The sequence below is a fragment of the Rattus norvegicus genome, chromosome 17 (genome assembly GCF_036323735.1).
Source record: "Rattus norvegicus strain BN/NHsdMcwi chromosome 17, GRCr8, whole genome shotgun sequence".
NCBI classification, from domain to species: Eukaryota; Metazoa; Chordata; class Mammalia; order Rodentia; family Muridae; genus Rattus; species Rattus norvegicus.
Genome location: NC_086035.1, coordinates 10,146,294 through 10,158,627, shown reverse-complemented (window position 1 = coordinate 10,158,627; position 12,334 = coordinate 10,146,294). Strand labels below are relative to the sequence as shown.

Genomic DNA, 12,334 nt, shown 5'->3' with positions numbered 1-12,334 from the left:
CGACTAGCAGTGTTACCCATAATCCCCAAAATTGTAAAACCAAAAATACCCTCCACACTGCAAGACCCTGACTCGAAGCAGCAAAAATTTTTTTCAAACTTTTAAAGACCCACTACGCGCTCCTAATACATCCAACACGGTGGTGTTTGGCGACGTCTGGTTTCTTCATGGGAATGGCATGGGAAGGCCAGAGGACAGCATTGTAGAGCTGGTGCACTCCTTCCGCCACGTGGACCCTGGCGACTGAACACAGGTTGTCAGGTTTGGATTCAGATGTCTCTACCCACTGAGCCGTCTCACCAGCCCCTGCCGAGTGGCTCCCTTAGGCAGCAAGGCATAGTAGAACAGGCCATGTATTCAATGCTCGTTTATTGACTTGCTTAGTGATGTGCTTGAAGCACTGCTGGTCCCATTTGCCAAGCATGACTTCATTGATGCCAGGAACAGAATGACCTGCAGAAAGAGCTCAATCCTCGCCGTTGCCCTTAACAACCTGCGGGTACGCTTCTGTGAAATCTTGATTGCTTCTTCGAGCCACCATGTGGTTTCAAAATTATAGAGAATGTAGACAGGACGGACGTGGGCCTGAGGCCTTTCAGCCGCCCTGGTCTGTCCACCTTGACCCCTCTCTGGTGTCGGTGCTTATTCCAGAAAGATGCCAACCACAACGGTGGCCTGTAATGGAAGCCGAGCGAGCGAAGGCAGGAGGACAGCGAGTGCAGGCCAGCTTGGGCTACATTACCAAGTCCCAGGCTGTGGAACACACTGAGCGCTTGTGTCAGACAGACTGACCTCCCTCCATCTTCAGTTTGCTGTGTTAGTCAGATCATCCATGATGGCCTCACTCCTCACACACTCCTCCTCCACTTCCTCAGCCTTGACTTCCTATTCATTTATCTGTCTGATTTTGTATTTATTTCTGTTTTACTGTGTTTCTGTTTTCCCTTGGTTTGCTCTATATAAAACCAGGTAGGAGGAGGCCAGATGTACACCCGCTTATGTACACAGATGACTTTGCAATACCACAGCAGCCCAGCACTGCAGTTCATGGTCTTAGTTAGAGGGTTAGATGGGATCATAAACTCAGATTTAAAACCAAAACAGAATTTAAACCTGCAGTATCTTCCAGGAACAAAAACAGTAACTTTAGACACCTCATAACGAAAGCCGGCTTTAATGAATGCTCAGTTCTCAAAGCTGTTTTTAAAAATCCCATCCCTATGCTGCCCTCCCTCTAAGTAGGTACTGCCTAAGCAACAAACTGCCATATTAAAACCCAGAACACAGGGCACTCCCAAAGGGCATGCCACGCTGGGCATGTGGTGGGCAATCTTGGCTGTCAACTTGACTGCAGCGTCTGGAAACCACTGAAACCCAACCAGCAGGGCACACCTGAGAGAAATCTTGATCATCTGAGGTAGGAAGAGCCACCGGAAACCTGGGACACATGCTGGTGGCAGTGTATAAAAAGTCACACAAAAGGCTTCCGCTTTCTGCCTGTTTGCCCTCACTCTCACTGCCTGGTCCATCCACCCTGCTGCTCAGGGAGTCCCTCCCTGGTAACCACAGAGCCTGCTTCTTCAGGATTCCAACACTGACGGACGATTGCAGCTCTCTAGGATTCCCCAGGACTCCGCATCAGATGAGTCTCAGCGGCTACTGATCCTTGGCCTTTCCGTCAGGAGACGGCAGCGTCGTTGGAATGACAACCCAGACCACAGCCTGTCAGCCATTCTGATAAAATCCCATGTATGGACACACAGAGACAAGAGAGAGACAGACAGACATTCTACCAGTTCTCTTCCTTTAGAGAACCCTCAACAACAGATTATGACCCATACTTGCAGAGTCCTTATTAGCTAACTGCTTAACACAAAATACACCAAAAAAAAACAAAAAACAAAAAACAAAAAACCTCAGGCAGTGGGGCGGGGCTGGCTGAGTGGGCCACTTGCTCACCACGTGCAAGGCTGGTTCAATCCTCCGGTACCACAGCCTGACCAAAGGGTTTTTGTAATGTATGCCATTTACAAACATTTAGGGTGCCCAAAGCCCAAAAGACCACACGGAACTATACAAAAGGAAGGCTTGCGCCCAGCCCCCTCTCCCCGTCAGGTCCAGTCATTAGGAAGCCTGAATAGTCCGCCCGTCGTCCTCTTCCTTCCAGCTATGTCCTCTCAGGAGTCATTGGGAAGCCCGAAGAGCTTCACGGTCCCAGCCTCCCGGCTGCTGTCGTACTTGCCATCTTTGTCGTCGCAGGCAAAAGCCAGCAGAGGCCTCTTGGGGTGCCAAGCCACGGTGAAAGTCGGGGACTCACACTGCACCTCCCACAGCTTGTCTCCTACAGAAAGCAACAGAGAGAATGTTATTAGTACTTGGCATATAGAGATGTCACACATGAGCAGGTGACAGGAAAGTTAACTTGAGTCTAGGCCTCTAACCTATACTCCCAGGAAAAACAATTACCAGCTATGGTCTGCTGAGCACCCTACAGATGGCCTGTTCTTACTGCATGCCAGTGGCAGGACTGTGAGAGGCTGTGGTGCCTTAACAAAGTGACACCTAAGGAAAATGAAGGCAGTTTGTCTCCAAAGCCACACACCTCATACACCACAAAGCCTTGCAAATAACTTTTCCCCAGACGTTTCCTTCTAAGTTGTTGAAATTAGACATGGTTTCTTTCAGGTCTGCTCCACGTTTTCTCCCTTTGAGTTAAGGCTTACAATGTGGGAGCGGAGAGTTGGATCAGCAGCTAAGAGCCCTGGCTGTTCTTCTAAAGGACCCAGATGCAAATCCCAGCACATACATGGCAGCTCACAGCCATCTGTTTAGCTCCAACCCAATGGGACCCAGCACCTAGGGACCCAGCTCCCTCTTCTAGCCTCTATGAGCAAGAGGCACTGTACGGCACAGACACACATGCAGGCAAAAGAGCCGCAAACCGCTCTTTACAATTTTTACAGAAGACCTACAGTGTGGCACCACTATAAAGATGCTGGGTGTGAGAACGGTTGGTGTACATCTAAGAGGTCAACTATACGGTCTACAAATTATACCCTGCACTACTAGAACATACTCGTGTACACACATAAGTACACATTTCTGTTATATATGTGAAGTGTTTACAGTAATCCTGTCGGGGACAGCCATCTCCAGCTTGTCTGAATTACTGCTAGGCTACGGACACACCCGTGCTTTCTGGTGTCACTACCACAGGACTCTCACTTTTCTTTAGGTGTTTAATTTGTATCTTTTGCTATGGATTTGGTTAAGATAAAAATTTACACAACTGAAGAAAACCAAAGCAACCACAAAAACCCCTGAGATGTTTCCCAGGTAAGCACACAGCTTTACAAACTGAGTGCTGTGGCCAGCAGTCTGTGTCAGTGTAACAGGCTAGTCACTGGCATGGAGGGAGCCTCACCTAAGAAAATGCCTCCATAAGAGTGCACTGTGGGCAAGCCTGTAGGGCATTTTCATAATTGGTGATTGATGGGGAGGGCACAACCCACTGTGTGTGGTGCCATCCCTGGGCTGGTAGTCCTGGGTGTAAGAAAGCAGGCTGAGCAAGCCATAGAGAGCAAGCCAGTAAGCAGCACCCCTCCATGGCCTCTGCTTCAGCCCCTGACTCCAGGCTCCCGCCCTGTTTGAGTTCCTGTCCTGACTTCCTCTGACAATGAAGTGTAGTAAGTGTGAGCCTCTCTTCCCCAGGTCGCTTCGGTCGTGGTATTTCTCACAGCACTAGCAACACTAACTAGGATAAGAACCCTGATAACTGACTGCAAAGCTAATCCCTAAATGACATACAGTGCTGACTGTGTGAGGCCGATACCAGCGTTAAAATGTTAAACTGTTAAAATGGAGTTCTATTCTATACAGTATCAGAAATAAAATCAAAATTCACTCTTACCTTCTTTCAGACTTAACTACCAAAAATATTCAGGAATTATACCTAATGTTATTTACTCCAATAAAAAAAAATGCATAGACAGAAAGTTTGAAAAGAAACATACGAAAAGTTCTACCTCTAAAGAATGGACAGAAAGAGGCAAGGCTGGTAAAGGAGTTCACTCGCCAAGCAAACCTGGTGACCTGACCCAGCCCCCACACTGGCTGTCAAGTTACGGTGGTCACACCAGCTCCATTACTGACACAGCCACGGCCGGATGAAAATCCTCAGACAGCTGTGCCTGAGCCCCGTGGGTCGGGAGTGGAGGGAGTTAAGAAGCCTCCGCTCCCTAAGGGCCCCACACTGCTGAATGGCTGGCAATGCTCACCCAAGATCAATAACCAGCCCTCAAGACGTATTCTGCATACTGCAGATGGTTCAACTAAGCCTGTGTTGGTCAGTTTGACTTAAAAACAGTCTGCTAAGGGCATTTCGGTGAACCTCTGTCTAGATCGGCCATCCTGTGAGGTGCTTTCTTGACTGAGCTCCTTGAGGTGGGAAGACCCTTGGAGCGTGGGTCTCAGGGGTCCCTGGACTGAAAGGAGAAGGGCAGCTGTGCACAAACACTTATTCATGGCTCTCTGCTCAACTGTCCAGCCCGAAGTGAGCTGTAACTAAGTGTGAGCCAAAGAAGCCCCTCCCCCGTGAAGCTGCTGTCATAGGGCATTTATCACAGCTACGGAGAAAGAAAACAAGACAAAGGCTATCATAACTCGGTGATAATCACACAAAATTCACCAGAAAGACAAATATTCCATGTGTGCTCTCATTTGGGGGTCCTAATTTTACAGATACATAAAATCATGTATTTACAAACAACTTCAAAGAAGCAGCAAAACCCAGGAACACAGAAACCCGACAGGTGTCAGAAAGGAGGCAGTGGGCCTTGGGAGGAGCACCCATAAATGACGTCCTGCTCTAACCCCCGCTCAGAAAGCAGGAACAGATGCTCTGTAAATTCAAAGACAGTCTCATCTACATCGGGAGTTCCAGGCCAGTCAGGGCTACAAAGTAAGACCCTTCTCAAAAAAAACAAAACAAAACAAACAAAAATCCCTACCTTTTTTTTAAAATGTATTTTTAGATAACAGAAGAAATAATGCAAATGCAGTGTTTTCCTACAGCGCTTCTCTTCAGACCTGGCACTCTGTTCCTGCCCTTCCGCCCCACCATTACACAAAGCTGACAATCCTATCAACAAATATCTCAACAAAACAAACCCATCTGATACCACTAGTGACGTGGTATCACACAGCTAAAACGTGCCCAGAGAAGGCCTGAGGCCAGGCATCATCTCGAAGGAGTCAAATTAAGATACCTGTCTCTACTTCAGCTATGTCAATGAAATGGTCCTCCGAAGCCGACGCCAGCATTTTCCCATCGTGGCTAAAACTGAGGGTCCTCACAGGCCAATCTAGTCTATGACAGGATGGAGAGAAACATCAGTTAGTTACCCCCAAAGGGGGAGGAAAGGTTGATTCCCCACAAGAAAAGCCTGTCAGCTACATACCTGGAAAAGCACCGCACGCACACTAGCTCGTCAACGTCCCAGAGGCTGACCAAGGCATCCGCACTTCCTGTGGCAAAGTATTTCCCCATGGGGTCAAACTTGATACAGATGCAGTTAGAAGGGTGGGCATTGATGGACTGCACAGGCTTCAGTTCTGGGTAGCTGAGAGACAAGACAGCCATCAGTGTGCAGAAGAGGGCCAGGGCACTAAGACACCAAGGGGAAAACACTAACAAAAACATCCCTACAGGAAGAAACAAAAGGTTTGCCCAAGTACAAGAGCACAGGACCGAGACCACCAACACCTAGATGAACCAGTGAGGCTACTGGACCTCACAGAAAATTAGACCATCTCTAGGCTTCCTGAGAGCATCACTCTGGAGGAAAAGAAAGTAAGAGTGTCACACCTAAGGCATAGAAGAAGCAAATCCAGGACTGTGATACCTAGCTATACTATCCAATACACAAACAGTAAAGCCCAGTACAGTATCCAGGTCTATGAATATATAACTCCTTCAATATCCCTGCCAATGTGATTTTTGTCTTGTTTCGTTTAACTTGGGGTTCTGAAGTGGAAACTTAAGGGTTCTTTGGAAAGTCAGTTGTGTCAGATGGTGTTTTGCTGGGGCAAACACATGACGGAGTTTTTTCCTGAAGCAGACACAGATGAATCCATCTGTGCTGAGGCGGACTCATGAAGGAACATTTTGCTGAAGTAGACATGAGAAAGGATGCGCTGTATTGGTTGAGGTCCATAGAGAAGCACACCAAAAAACTTCTGGTGGTATGCTGCCGCTTCCAAGGCCTCTGGATGTCAGTTGATAGAGACTCACACAGAGTTTTGCTAAGACAGACTCATGTGCTGAGGCAACACGGGATGAGAAAAGACCCATGGAGCACACTCGATATTTGAAAGGAGCAGGAATAGGGAAGAGAGGGGCTTGCAGAGCTAGCTGTACAATTCTCATGTCTTTGCCAACCTCCTCTTCGTTGAAAGAGAACTCCTGGCATCCCTACTTGTCCTGGTTCCTCCTGCTGACTCATGCCAATTCAGGTGGCCTGGCTGTGTCTGCTATGCCGTGCCACCATTGCTGATTCATGCTCCTGTCCTGACTGTACCGAACTGGACCACTGATGTATTCATGAAGTATTTCCTAGTGGGTCGAGCTGCCACTGCTGACCCGTGAACTGAACTGCTGACCTCCCGACAACTCAGATGGGATTTGCTCCAAAGAATAACTTCTAAAAAGGTCCGCTTCCCCCATATCTTTTCTTTTCCACTACCTCTGGTGGGTAGTGGGCTAGAAGGGAGGGTTAAAAGCATTTAAGAACCATCATTAAAAAGTAGGCTTTGAAAAGTTAAAAGCTACAGGACTCACAGCAAACTTCATCCTCTCAACCAAAGAAACTACGGCCATCTGTCTCGCATTCCTCCCTGGCACTGCAATAGCACGGCCTCGGGGCCCTGAATCTTTATTTCACATTTTCTTTTACTCATACAACAAATACTTACTGAGATCCTACTATTAAGACCTACCTAGGTCTTAATAATTGCGTTAGCAATTCAATGGAAAACATAAACACAGTCCTCTCCACCATGAAATTGCTAGTGCAATGAGAAATAGAGATAAAGTATACATTATCATACAGAATTAAGAAATGCTTCCTGGGGCTGGAGAGATGGCTCAGCGGTTAAGAGCACTTGGCTGGTTTTCTTTCCAGAGGACCCAGGTTCAATTCCCAGCAACCACATGGCAGCTCCCAACCGTCTATAATTCTAGTTCCAGAGGATTCAACACCCTCAAACAGACATACATGCAGGCAAAACACCAAAGAACATACATAAACAAGAAAGAGAGAAAAAGAGAAAGAGAGAAAGAGAGAAAGAAAGAAATAAAGAGAGAGAGAGAGAAAGAAAGAAAGAGAGAAAGAGGAAGGGCATAAGACACACTAAAACGCTCTAATCTTAGCGAGGATAGGATGAAGTGACTTTGCTAGAGGGAAAATGATATTTAAGCTGAAACTTTACAAGAGTGACTTAGCCACAGTTTCAGGTGCATCAAGCCCCTGGGTGGTCTGTCTGATAACTGAACCTTCACAAGTTTTAGTTCCCTCTCGATCAACAGGAAAATGTAATCAGTATCAGTATGAACTCACAAAATCCAGAATGCCTAAAAGAAGGTAAATTTTTTTTTTAATATTCTATCCTCTCAAGTCTTTTGGGCTAGGCTCACAGCTAACTCATCTCTGCCATTGACAAGGCAGCCAGGGCAGCAATCTGACAATCCCGCCCAGGCCAGAGCCTCACCTGAGGATGTTGATACAGCCGTTGCCATTGGTCAGGAAGAACATGTTGTTGTCGTTGTTCCACGAGATCTCATTGACCTCAAACTTGAACTGCTCCTCCGCTTTGGAACGGTGCGTCTTGGCGTCAATAAAGGTCACGACATCATCCTTGTTGCCCACTGCAATGGTCTGCCCGTCGGGACTCCAGCAGATGTTAATGTTCTCCCCTAGGAACCCAGATATAATCCGTCAGCAAGCTCACCTTTGCCCGTCCGCCTCCACAGCTTATTCTGCCTGGAAAGAAGACCAGAGCGACCGTCAGCACTAAGTCGTCACCAAGTCAATGGAAGGAAGCTCCCGCTGACAGAGGGGGCAACTGTGAGTCTGAACGTTTGTCAAAAACACCACCCCATTCTACACCCTGGCACTGGTCCCACCATCAAAGTCAGGAATGTCCACGCTGAACACAGAAGTTAAACTTTTCAACGTCATTAAATCGAAATGTTAATTTTTTTTTAAACATTTCACTCTCTCTAGTGCAGTTTAGAATCTATCAGAGAGTGTATCAAGAATTCTGTTGTGGGAGCTTGATGGTGATACATGCCTTCAAACCCAGCACTTGGGAGGCAGAGGCAGGTGGATCTCGGAGTTCACGAGTCTAGCCTGGTCTACAGAGTAAGTTCTAGGATAGCCAGGGCTACGCAAAGAAACCTTGTATCCCCCTCAAAACCTGTTTTTTTTGTTTTTTGTTTTTTGTTTTTTTTTGCTGTGGGGCTAAAGAGCACTTGGATTTTTCCCCAAGAGACCCAAGTTCAATTCCTAGCACCCACAATTCAGAATCATCTATAAGTTCATCTATAGAATATAAGACACCTTCTTCTGGCGCCTATACACACATAATACATGTACACGTACATGCACACACATACACGCACACCAACGCACACGAAAATTAAAAAAAAAATCTAAAAATCAACAAAACTGCCTGTCTTAGTAGGTTTTACTGCTGTGAGCAGACACCACAACCAAGGCAACTCTTATAAAGGACAGCATTTAACTGGGGCTGGCTTACAGGTTCAGAGGTTCAGTCCATTAACATCAAGGCAGGAGCATCCAGGCAGATGTGGGGCTGGACAAGTTGAGAGTTCTATATCTTAATCCAAAGGCGAACAGGAGAATACTGGCTTCCAGGCAGCTAGGATGAGGGTCTCAAAGCCCCCTTCACAGTGACACACTTCCTCTAACAAGGCCACATTTTCTAATGATGCCACTCCCTGGGCCAAGCATACTTAAATTACTACACCACTTTGAACACTGCCTTTAAATATAATGCACAATTTTCCAGATCACCCATTGTACCCTGCCATTTCTCAGCCATTGTAACCTGCCAGGATCTCCCAATTCTCCATGCCTCTGCACACACTACTCCTGGGATGGCTTCCACTGCTCATCTATGTATCTATGGCCTGTCAGGAAAGCGCTCACATTCTATTCTGGTCTTCTCCAGGCAGACATATACATCCTGATAAACTGCACTAGCTACAAAGAACACAGTACATGGCTGCTGAAGACCCTCTCTCTGAAGTTACCTTTCGTGTTCACAGTGGCGATGCATTTTGTAGTCCTCACATCCCAGATGCGAATGGTTTTATCTCCAGATGCGGTGACAAAAAGGTCAGGGTTGCTTGGATGCCAGCAGAGCTGGTCCACGCTATCCCCATGTCCACGGTAGTTGTTTTCCTTGACCTTAAAAGAACAGAATTCAGATGCCACTTTTATCCGAGCAGTGGTACATTGAAACCAGCAAAGATCTGGATATGCAAAAAAGAAATCCAGCTCTTTTCCCAAAACTTCAACTCACACGAACCTCTCTGAGCTTCGACATCTGCCCTTCCTGGGCTCCTTTCTTTCTTCTTTTACCACATAACCACCCCAACCCATCTGTCCACTCCAAAAAGATGCACTATCATTTTCAAATAAAACCCTCGTCTCCACCCTAGGGACTCTACCACCTCATCAGTCCCTAGCCATTCCTCACCGAGTATTCCTACCCTGGGCTCTTGTAGACCCTCATCACTCTCGGCCACAAAATTTCAACGTTCCCTGGCCTGCAGCCACGTCGCCACACCTCTTTACTTGCCACTAAGTTCGTTCTCTGCTCTCCGCCAGGCAGCCTCAGCCCATTCGTCACTCCAACTCTTCCAGCCCCTCAAACCTTTCCTCCTTACCGCCAACGACAGGCCCTCTCCCTCCACACACAGCCCCCTTCCCGGCCATGCCCGTGCCCTACAAACTCACCAGCCGGTCCTTCTCCAGCAAGAACACGCTGGCAGTCTTGTCGAAAGATCCCGAGGCCAAGCGACGACCGTCGCAGCTCCAGGCCACCGAGTGCACCTTGGCACTGTGCGCCGGGAACTCACGAGTCTTGCTGTGGCCTCGGAACAACTCCTGCATCCCGAGCACATAACGAGACGGGCCACTGCTCACCGAGCACCAGGGCGCCATCGACCCGGGGCCGCTCTGGCTGAGGGCAGAGGGCCCCAGGACAGCGGCGGGAACCGCCATGGCCCTCTCCGCAAGGATCGCGCGCCGGAAGCTGGAGACTCTGAGCCTGGCGCCGTCGCCGCGCGCATGCGCCGATAAAAGCGCCTTGTCGCTCCGCGCAGGCGCCTCTCGCCCGCCCCGGACTACAAATCCCGGCATGCAGGGCGCGTCCACATTTACCTTTTGGAATAGGGATGATTTCTCCTTAAATTCGCGTCTTTTTCGAAGACTTCAATTTTTTTAATGGTCTTCTCACCTGTTTCTTGGTAGTCTGGTTTATTCGAAAAAGAGGACCAAGGTTAAAGCCTCCAATTTACCTACAAGTAAAAATATCTTTTTGTTCTAGAGTTGCTTTTCACTGCAAGGTCCTCATCCTGCCCTTAAAGCAAAAGGCCATAGCAAAATTCTCGCTCCAGGAGAAAGGTTAGATGTTTGTGGAATGAAGGAATTGATAAGTGTGGGTTTGTCGGTTGGAGTTGGGAAAAGTTGGTTGATTTGAAATTTGGTTTGTTTGGGGGTTTTGTTTTTTGTTTTTTGTTTTTGTTTTTGTTTTTGAAGACACGGTTACTCTGTGTAGTCCTGTCTGTCCAGGACCACCACCATCCGATTGCTCCTTGTTTGGTTAGTTTTTCTTGGATTTTGGTTTTTCGAGACAGAGTCTCTCGGTGTATCCCTAACTGTCCTGGAACTCACTCTGAAGACTAGGCTGGCCTCGAACACAGAGAGATCCGCCTGCCTGCCTCCCAAGACGTTTTGTCTTTTGATCGTGGTTGTTAAAAGATATTGCATATGCACGACAGTAAATTAGAAGAAAATAGTGGAAAGTAAAGTGACCATTTGGTGGCCACGCACACATCTCAGATCCTACCATTTCTTATGTCTCTCTTAAACCAAAAGATACCCGGATGGATTTAAAAAAAAAAAAAAAAAAAGGTGCACTGCCAGGATGCACTAAGCACTGGAGAAGAGCTGTGTAGGGATGGGGGGCATCGGAGGAACCAGCTGTGGTGTCGCAGGCTTATGGGACAGGCAGATCCCTAGGACTCACTGGCCAGCTGTCTTAACTTCCTTGGCAAGTCCCAGGTAAATGAGCGACCCTGTCTCAAAACAAAACAAAACAACGAATGGTGCTTACAGAAAAGGGGTCTTGCAAGGTAGCTCAGTTAGAGAGGTATAATAGTTTATTCAGTTGTTTCCTAGTATTGTCCTCTGGTCTCACACATGCGTACAGGTAAACTCATTTAAATGACTCTATCCCTGAATACTATGTTCTCTACTCGGCCTGACTGGAATTCCCTTGTACTTTTCCTGAGTATTCTTATCTGTTACTTTCATTAATAGCTATCTCCCTCCCTGAATATAATTTCTTGAGATCAGTTTTTATGGTCCAGCAGTGTCGGCCCCCTTCACTGGTATTTTGCACTTGGTAGGCACCTGGTATTTACTAAATAAAATGGGAAAAGTGAAAGAAAGAAATCCTTATATAATAGTACCATACATGATAAATAGTCACAAGAAAAATTTAATTTTTAAAAAAAATTATTTATTTTATTTATATGAGTACATTGTGGCTGTTTTCAGACACACCAGAAGAGGGCATCAGATCCCATTACAGATGGTTGTGAGCCACCATGTGGTTGCTGGGAATTGAACTCAGGACCTCTGGAAGAGCAGTTGGTGCTCTTAACAGCTGAGCCATCTCTCCAGCCCCAAAATTTAATTTTTTGATGGTGGAGGGGAGCTTATGACAGGAATTTTCTGTGTATCCCTGTGGACCAGGTTGGCCTCGAACTTGAAGAGTGCTCCACCATGCCTGGCTAATAGCATTTTTAATTAATTTTTTAAGGAACATAGAATCGATAGAGAGATGGCTCTCCGTTTAAGAACACTTGCTGCCCTAGCAAAGGACGACTGTGCCCTCCCTGGGCACCTACAAAGTGGCCCACAACTCTTGGTAACTCTGGTTCCAGGAGGTCTGGCACCTTCCTCTGACCTTCCAGGCCCCCATGCAAAAAACCCCATTCATAATATAAAATATATATTAT

The 12,334-nt window shown here is 47.1% G+C and overlaps 1 protein-coding gene across 1 annotated transcript; it reads right to left on the bottom strand.

Annotated features, from left to right (window-relative positions):
• Positions 1–1,155: 1,155 nt before the first annotated feature.
• Thoc3 (THO complex subunit 3) lies at positions 1,156–10,347 on the bottom strand. The gene is made up of 6 exons (NM_001106059.1): positions 10,044–10,347; positions 9,335–9,491; positions 7,768–7,972; positions 5,460–5,621; positions 5,268–5,368; positions 1,156–2,341 (listed from the first exon to the last, which is right to left on the bottom strand). Exons 1-6 carry the CDS (start codon positions 10,308–10,310, stop codon positions 2,178–2,180), a joined length of 1,056 nt encoding a protein of 351 aa, NP_001099529.1. The 5' UTR covers positions 10,311–10,347; the 3' UTR covers positions 1,156–2,177.
• Between the last annotated feature and the right edge of the window lie 1,987 nt (positions 10,348–12,334).